The sequence below is a fragment of the Bolinopsis microptera genome, chromosome 6 (genome assembly GCF_026151205.1).
Source record: "Bolinopsis microptera isolate Bmic1 chromosome 6, MBARI_Bmic_1.0, whole genome shotgun sequence".
Lineage (NCBI taxonomy): Eukaryota > Metazoa > Ctenophora > Tentaculata > Lobata > Bolinopsidae > Bolinopsis > Bolinopsis microptera.
In genome coordinates this window covers 19,452,861-19,462,769 of record NC_087077.1, presented here as the reverse complement: position 1 = coordinate 19,462,769, position 9,909 = coordinate 19,452,861, and the positions used below count along the sequence as shown (strand labels likewise).

At 37.0% G+C, this 9,909-nt stretch overlaps 1 protein-coding gene across 1 annotated transcript; it reads right to left on the bottom strand.

Moving 5' to 3' along the window:
- Nucleotides 1-906: 906 nt before the first annotated feature.
- LOC134817482 (octopamine receptor beta-2R-like) lies at nt 907-3,923 on the bottom strand. The gene is made up of 5 exons (XM_063826623.1): nt 3,844-3,923; nt 3,544-3,680; nt 1,812-1,995; nt 1,206-1,533; nt 907-912 (listed from the first exon to the last, which is right to left on the bottom strand). Exons 1-5 carry the CDS (start codon nt 3,921-3,923, stop codon nt 907-909), a joined length of 735 nt encoding a protein of 244 aa, XP_063682693.1.
- Nucleotides 3,924-9,909: the final 5,986 nt, after the last annotated feature.

Here is a 9,909-nt window from a genome sequence, read left to right as displayed (position 1 = left end):
TTAAAACGGGGCTCTCAGACTGCCAATGCTAATAAAGCACCTTTATAGTCCATTAAGAACTACCGGTTCATTTGACTTTGAAGTTATTCTAGAGAAATTAATTCGGGACTACTTTAAATACCAAACCATTCCGGACTGTTTCATTCAAAGTTATTTCACGATAATGTTTTAATGGACTGATATTTCCGCCCTATAGCACCTATTATACCGTACATCTACTGTCTCTTGATGCACCTTTGATATCCAAGTGAAAGTGCGTGTGAACAGTAAGTTCTCTTCAAACCATGACATAATAACTTTTCGATCATGGCCCAGGACTATATTTCAATTATGATCCGATTATGAGCATGCATAATACCGTTGTAATGAGTATTGGTTTGAGCATGACTTATGAATCTACGGTTATTTGAACAATTTGTCGTTTTAGCAGACCATGATATTTCAGTGTTTCGCAGTACTGTAAAGTGTAAGCTAGGAAACGATGTGACTACAAACAGATTGTTATAAAATAAACAAATAAATCCTCAGCAACATACATAATTTGAAAATAAGATCACACATAAATAGCAACAATACAAAACACAAAACCAATTCCTCATCACCACAATACCACCGATTCAGTTACTTTTAAGTTAAAGATAAATAATTAATATTGGAATAATAGTGTTTTAAACTAATTACAACACTGCAAATCCATTACATTTATTAAGTATTATGTAACGCGATGGAAATATTTTAAGCGGGTAACATCCTATCCAAACCCAGGATACATAACATGAAGACTATAATAAATTCACAGCGATATTTAGGACCAAAATCTCACCGAGAGATGATCACTTACATTGAAACTTAACTTTCCAAATGTAAAGAGCCCTAGCGATGGGTTTTGGTAGCGCAAATATAGGGTTACATCTAAAATAATAAATAAATGGGTTAACACATGAATTAAGGGTGAACAGTAGAGTTGAAAATAACAGTGAAATATAGATATACGTACTCAACATTTGGTCCGACATGTTAGTAACAGAAGCACTTTGTGGAAGAGCATTGAAAGTATTGAGGAGTTCATAGACATTCATTAGAATGCCAGGTAGCAAGCAGAGGATGTAAAGAGTAATAATCACCGTCACGATATTGTTCTTATCCGTATTCCTCCCAGCCCTCCGTTTAGCTGCAATCCTCCTCGTCCCGGCTGAAACCCGAACCTTCTGACTTGTTGGGATCCTCTTCATCCTGGTCAGGATCCGCCCTAGTCTGCGAGAAGATCTATGGGATCTAACGGAGAGTTTCTTTGACTTGGGAGCGAGCACGCTGACAGGTTGGTGCAGCTCCAGGTTAATGCCAGGTTTAGGACGTCCAGCGTACTGAGCCAGTCTGCTGACTACTGCCAGACAGAATCCAACTGTGACACAAAAGGGGAGAAGTACTGACACGTTACTTACAATGTAGATAACGTTCTGCTCGTGACCGGAGGTGACGAGGGGGGTGGACACGTAGAAGCCCAGGATATCGTAGTAGAAGAAGTGGGCTCCCCTGAAGATGGTTGTCTTGGGTAAATTGCTATTGATTCCGTTTGATGCGAAAAGAAAAAGGCTCTTATCAGGAAAACATTTCAACTATGTGACTCATAAATAACATTCCAATCCGGAATTTACCTGAAGAAGGGGTAGGTGTTGCTAACAACAGGTATTTACCTGAAGAAGGGGTAGGTGTTGCTAACAACAGGTGTTTACCTGAAGAAGGGGTAGGTGTTGCTAACAACAGGTGTTTACCTGAAGAAGGGGTAGGTGTTGCTAACAACAGGGATTTACCTGAAGAAGGGATAGGTGTTGCTAACAACAGGGATGAGCCAAGAAGTGGCACACAGCACGGTTAGGCGGGTGTTGGTGAGGATGCAGGGCCGGTGGAGGGGGTAGAACACTGCGTAGAACCTGTCTATACTCAGCACGCAGATCAGGTAGAGTGAGGCTCCGTTCATTGCTGAGGATACCCAGCCTGAGGGGGGTAGGGGGTTAAGTTTCATGATGCCCATATAAGGAGATGTTAAGTTTCATGATGCCCATATAAGGAGATGTTAAGTTTCATGATGCCCATATAAGGAGATGTTAAGTTTCATGATGCCCATATAAGGAGATGTTAAGTTTCATGATGCCCATATAAGGAGATGTTAAGTTTCATGATGCCCATATAAGGAGATGTTAAGTTTCATGATGCCCATATAAGGAGATGTTAAGTTTCATGATGCCCATATAAGGAGATGTTAAGTTTCATGATGCCCATATAAGGAGATGTTAAGTTTCATGATGCCCAAACAATTATAAGGAGATGTTAAGTTTCATGAGATTAAGGCTCATGAGATTAAGGCTCATGAGATTAAGGCTCATAAAGGGTGGTTTGCTCTGGGATAAAGGTAGTGGCTGAGGGGGGTAGTGGGTGGATAATCTTTTGATTGTTCAAAAATGGAGATGGTTATGATTCAATTTAGCGAGAAGCTGTTCACATATTACGTAATCAGCTGAGGGGGGAGGGGTTTCTAAATGATTACTCTAGTGTTGTAGTCTACAGGGTTGCAACATTGTAATAATTAGGGGCCGTTCACATATTACGTAATCAGCCGAGGGGGGAGGGGTTTCTAAATGATTACGCTAGTGTAATTTTGACACGATAGCTATGTGTAAAATTGATTACGGAGGGCCGAGGGGGGAGTGGGGTTAAAAATGGGTCAAAAAGTGATTACGTGATTGGTGGGGTTTTTACAAAACAGAAAATAACTTCAATGTCATAAAAAAGCACACATTGAGTAAAAAATAAATTTCTTAAAATCTAAAAATTGATTTTTGTTTAGGGCAATCTGGCCAACGTACAGACTAACAGAGTACGATCTCTGAACAGTACATTTGATAGGAATTCTCGGAATACACCTTTAATGTTCATGGAATATTCATGGAATATTCATGGATACACCTTGTTATATGATAAGAAGATGAACATACCTGTTAGATTAGCAAGGAATGAGGTACGTTCATAACTCCCTCCGATCCAAAATGGTAACTCTCGATTACTTAGTAGTCCACCTGGAACAGAAACTAATTAGTAATTAATTAGATACTAATTAGTAATTAATTAGAGACTAATTAGTAATTAATTAGAGACTGAATATCTAATATGTGTCTGGTATATGGTTCAGGTAGTTGTAATGGTTATTGGTGCCGATAAGTATTTAATGATAGGTCACTGATGATGCTGATGCCTGATTATGGTTTCGTTACTAAATTTAGAGATAAATGCTAATTGTGAAATTAGGATATATATACTAAAGTTCTAAATAACAGATAGTGTAAACACAACGCTGCCATCCAATCTTTATCTAAAGAAACATAATTATAAAACCTATATATACATTATAAAGAGCGTGACCAGAATTTGGAATATTTTAACTAATAAATAAAAGGTCGTTTAACCATTAACTAAAAGGTTGTTTAACTAAATTAACTAAAGGGTTGTTTAACTAACTTAAAGATTATTAAACAATAATGAACGTACCACCAACTGCTGGGGCAACAGTAAGACAGGTAAGAAAGTCTGCAGCTGATATCTGAACTAGCAGGGAGGTAGTCCTAGTTTTGAACTTCTTCTTCAGAGCTATCAGGTGTACTCCCATTAGACCATTCGAGAGGAATCTGTAATGTGCTGTTATTTAGAAATTACTAGTGTGATTCTGCATTTAATATATAATTATAAATGTAGCTCATCACCAGTGTCAATAATAGGCATAAAGTGTTGAAATTAAAGTACTTTCAAACTTTTACAGATAATTTTACAGTCTTTACAAAGTTTAATTACCCGATAAGAGCGATCAGACAGAATACTGTTCCCAGTAGGCGGTCCAAGTAGATTAGGTGGTAGGGGGGCGTTGTTGCCATTCTGATTTCTGAGGTACCTCTGTTTAAGTTTGTTAACACATTTTCTCTATTTTAAATTTTTATAACTGTATTTATATTAGATTTTACAAGAAATGAAACCAATATGCGAATATCATAAAACTTTTTGTATGACCCAAAAATTGCATGTTTAACACCTTGTGATTTGCGTCATGCTAATTTTTTCTAGAAAACCATGTTATTAAACAGAATGTTTTATAAACCATTTTGCTCGACCATCAAATAACAAACTAATACGTTTCACGCAAAACACAAGGTGTTCTTTTTTTAGGGGCCAATTTTATGATGAATTTAATAAATATAATTAAACCGCAGGAGTGCGAGGCCACCATTGCAATAAATTTTTAATTTAACGGATGGCTAAATATCGAGAGATATTAATATTATCATGTAATCCAACTGCTCGTAGTTTAGAATTGAAACATCGCGTAGCCTCTATAAATGAGATAACTCTCCAATGAAAAAATCAAAAGATTCATGGTAAAAGGTACTTAACTATTCTGCTATTTGTAACAAGAATCATGTGACAATAGACATGTTCGAACAGTAAGTTTCAGCTATTTATACAAAAGTAAATTCTTGAAAGCAATTCCGTCGAAGTAAATTCAACAAAAAGGGGGTTTGTAGGTATCTTTATATGAAACTAATGCCTGAAAGATTGCTACATGATTGCTATAATAGTGACCATGAAGAAGATTGCCATATCTAATGATACCATTCAAAATATAATACGATGTTGTTACATTGAAACGTAGACTATTTCCTTTTCCTGATAAATGATCGATAAACCGTAAAAGACGTTAAACTGAAACTTAGTCTCTTGAGTCTCACCACTTTAGGGTTAGACGGGTTCCTGCTATTGGCTTATAAGTTTATAATAATATATCAATAAACTTTCGAGCGTGCTAAATCACTCTACAGTCGAGCAGTCGATCTTCGAGATTGTTCTAAAAGGGCCCCCGACAATTGAAATCAACTTCAATCGATGTATTTTCGAACGCTGATTCCGAATCATCGACGATCTTATAATATTTCAAATAAATATTGTACGGGTATGATCGGTAAATGATTGGCCTGCTTAAGAATGATATAACTATTAAATACAGAGTAAAAACTTTGCTATTTATTTTCATGCCCCTGCTTATAAACGCTCCTTATTTTTATGGGTCCTCAAAAATGTGCCTTAAAAGGAGTTGTTCCGATCCGAAGCCGAGTTGACGCATGTGGTTTGGGGTTGTAGACTTTATATAGTGTTTGTACATGAAGGCAGGCGGAAAAATAAAACTAGAAAGCTCGCTAGACGCTAAAACTTAAAGACTTTAGCTTTACTGTGACGTGGAGTATTGATGCAAAGCGGAAAACGATTTTGCGAACTGGCGCGTAGTACTACTACTACTACTAGTGCGTTGTGATACAACGCAAAAGGGGGCGGGGCCGCGGGGAAGTTACGTCAATATTAAACTCTGCACTACCAATAACCACTTATCAGTATAACTATAATATACTAATTACTATATTATATAGTTACTATATTATATTACTAGTGTAACCCGGCCTTCGGCCGGGATTTCACTGCCGCAGTTAAAAAGAGTAGGAGTATTTACCCACTGAGTCAAAACCCGCATTAGGTGAGCAATTCTATTCGGAGTGCCCTCACGTATCCAATAGTATCTTAAACAATAATCAATAGAAAGTAACCCTTATTAACTCCGTACCCGCATATTTGAAAACAATATGCATTACATTGTCGTGTGTTAGTTTGTAGCGCGATGCGTTAGTGCGTCGCGTTGTGATACAACGCACTATATACGCACTGCTTGTATCTAAGAAGGGGGCGTAGTTGGCCCGCGGGTAAGTTACGTCAATATTAAACTTTGTACTACTACTAGTACTACCAGTAACCACTTACCAGTAACCACTTGTCTTCTGACCCAACCCAGAGACACTTATCAGTATAATATACTAATATTACTATATTATATAGTTACTATATAATATTACGTTAAGTTTAACCACTTATCAACCTCAATAATAATCTGCTGATAAAACGAAAAATGCAAAAATTAAGTAAAATATAAAAATAAATACCGAATGTTTCAACTTAAACTTGAAGGCACATCTTTAAAAGCACGAACAGTACTTATTGGAACTGTACGTCCCTCCCAAACTATCGGAAATTCGATCAAATTAGGGTCCTTGACGTTTACCACAAGTGTCCCAACCAATCACTCCACGGATGAAAAGGGACCGTGTAGTCAAGCACTCAAGCTGGTACATGTCTTCACCGCATAAACATTAAACATATTAGTATTACGAAGTTGAGTACTACTTAGACTGGGGGCGGTTTATAGTACAACTTTTAGTTTAGTTACCAGAAAAGTAGTTTAATATTTTTACTTACTGGTTGACTCAACCTGTGTCCTGTATAAGTAAAAAATACTGTTTCAGGTAATTAAACTACACTTTTTATAGTTTACCTAGCAAATACTCCAGTAGCAGGGAGGTGTTGAGTGTGCACTTCGATGTATAGAGTTTTTTGCTATTGAATCGGGTTAAATAGGTCATTGGTAACTCAAATCACCGAGGGGGGAATTTTGTGTCGCTAGTCCCAACCCTGTGGAGCCACGCCCATATTTCATATCAGATGCGTATATGGGAAATATGTATCTCAGCTTCTGAAGGTCTTAGAGACTCAAATTTGAGTTTAAAATGACCGCAATACACATGTTTATATTAATACTATGAAGGTCATGAAAGCCCAAAATGCTTATTTTTGGAAAAAATTCAGAAAAACCGATTTTCACTTGAGCGTGAGTAAAAAAATCTACTCTAGAAATTTAGTGAAAATCGAGTAAGCAGTTCAGTGTCTACAAGATTTCTAAACACAGGGTCCTCTGTTAGGTCATTCTGAATTAGAATTAATAAAGTAAGCAAATTCTATAAGTAGTTTCAACCCTGTGGAGCCACGCCCATATTTCATATCAGGTGCGTATATGGGAAATATGTATCTCAGCTTCTGAAGGTCTTAGAGACTCAAATTTGAGTTTAAAATGACCGCAATACACATGTTTATATTAGTACTATGAAGGTCATGAAAGCCCAAAATGCTTATTTTTGGAAAAAATTCAGAAAAACCGATTTTCACTTGAGCGTGAGTAAAAAAATCTACTCTAGAAATTTAGTGAAAATCGAGTAAGCAGTTCAGTGTCTACAAGATTTCTAAACACAGGGTCCTCTGTTAGGTCATTCTGAATTAGAATTGATAAAGTAAGCAAATTCTATAAGTAGTTTCAACCCTGTGGAGCCACTCCCATATTTCATATCAGGTGCGTATATGGGAAATATGTATCTCAGCTTCTGAAGGTCTTAGAGACTCAAACTTGAGTTTAAAATGACCGCAATGACCATGTTTATATTAGTACTATGAAGGTCATGAAAGCCCAAAATGCTTATTTTTGGAAAAAATTCAGAAAAACTGATTTTCACAAGCAAAAAATCTACTCTAGAAGTTAAGTGAAATCGAGTGTAAAGTTCAGTGTCTACAACGTTTCTAAACATAGGATCCTTTGTAAGATCATTCTGAATCAGAATTGATAAGGTATGCAAATTCTATTAGTAGTTTTAACCCTAGGGTGCAAAACTCCTAAATTACCCCCAGGCGCAAATATATGACTTTTCTATCTCGGCTTCTGAACGTTGTAGGGGCCTCTCTTTGAGCTCAAACTAACTACATTGGCCACATTTATATACCGACTATTAAGCAACATAGGGTCTATATAGCTTAGTTTATAGAAATTCATTAAAAACTGTTTTAACCTTCATGCATCATAAAATAGTAATATGATCAAACATGTACTTAATAATGATATCTCGGGCTAAAAAGATATTTGCAGCACAGTAAAACGTTCAACATAAACACATTAGGATAACATTTATGGAGCAGCACATACCACCTAACTTTAATTTTGGTATAACTGCGAAAATACTCAGTTTCAGAAGGCTGCCTTCAGCTCCCTCTCTGGGGCTCTCTCCAGTACTGCTCGGCTATTATGGCTAATCAACTTGAATCCAACCTCATGTAGCAGAATCTACTTCTAGCTGCCTTCTGCTAACTCCAGGTCAACTCTACCCAGCTACCACCATACGTTATAATTTTAGATCTTATAACCTCTGATATGAGTGCTACCTCCGCTGCATCCAACAATTTCCAGCTCATTAAGGAAGAGGACATTTTTCTGATGGTTGCTAGATAGGGCAAGAAGTAGTCCACTAACCTAAGCTAAGATTGCTAGAAATAGCAGAAGTTGGAGGAACCTTGGTGGTAGCTAAAGAGATAACTAGCCGAAGTAGGTGAAAACAGCTGGAATTTGTGGTATAGTAGCTGGATAGAGGAAGAGGTAGCATTCATATCAGAGGTTGCTAGAAAGATCTAAAATCATAACGCACTGGTGGTAGCTGGGTAGAGACTAGAGATGATGCATGAAGGTTAAAAAAGTTTTTAATGAATTTCTAAAAACTAAGCTGTATAGACCCTAAGTTGCTTTGTGCTTTATAGTCGGTATATAAATGTGGCCATTGTAGTTAGTTTGAGCTCAAAGAGAGGCCCCTACAACGTTCAGAAGCCGAGATAGAAAAGTCATATATTTGCGCCTGGGGGTAATTTAGGAGTTTTGCACCCTAGGGTTAAAACTACTAATAGAATTTGCATACCTTAACTTCTAGAGTAGATTTTTTGCTTGTGAAAATCAGTTTTTCTGAATTTTTTCCAAAAATAAGCATTTTGGGCTTTCATGACCTTCATAGTACTAATATAAACATGGTCATTGCGGACATTTTAAACTCAAGTTTGAGTCTCTAAGACCTTCAGAAGCTGAGATACATATTTCCCATATACGCACCTGATATGAAATATGGGCGTGGCTCCACAGGGTTGAAACTACTTATAGAATTTGCTTACTTTATCAATTCTAATTCAGAATGACCTAACAGAGGACCCTGTGTTTAGAAATCTTGTAGACACTGAACTGCTTACTCGATTTTCACTAAATTTCTAGAGTAGATTTTTTTACTCACGCTCAAGTGAAAATCGGTTTTTCTGAATTTTTTCCAAAAATAAGCATTTTGGGCTTTCATGACCTTCATAGTACTAATATAAACATGTGTATTGCGGTCATTTTAAACTCAAATTTAAGACCTTCAGAAGCTGAGATACATATTTCCCATATACGCACCTGATATGAAATATGGGCGTGGCTCCACAGGGTTGGGACTAGCGACACAAAATTCCCCCCTCGGTGATTTGAGTTACTAATGACCTATTTAACCCGATTCAATAGCAAAAAACTCTATACATCGAAGTGCACACTCAACACCTCCCTGCTACTGGAGTAAAAATCTGTACGCTTAAAATAGTTAAATATTGTTAACAAGGTGGCTGAGCAAGGTAGCTGTGTTGTAAGACCACTCAGGACTCACCATCAGGGATCAGGATGTAGGATCACTGGAATATACTTAAAGGATGATCTAACTGCGAGTATACGTTTTAATGTTTTCATCTTTGATCTGGGATGAAAAAAGAACAAACGAAATGAGAAATTGAGTGCCGTGATCTTAGCGTTCGGTTATTTAGCCGATGGCATATTTCTGGCAAGTTGCTCTACCGCACGAACAAATGGGCTATTACTAAGAAATATATTAAAGTTATGGTCTGTTATTTCTGGGCGTGACGGATTCGAAAAGAATAATGATTTAAACGATCGGAGGACGAAGCATAATGTGCCTAAGTTATCTATGAAATCATTCTAAGAGAGGAGAAGTTTCATTTGGTTAAAAATCAATCGTAACCAATCCATCAGAAGCAATTGTGACGCGTTAAAATTGTTGTTATTGGAACTGTTGTTGGGTATCTTATATTAGAGCTTGATACCCTGATGCCCTGACAAGGTATGTCTGTGCTAAAGTGGCAACC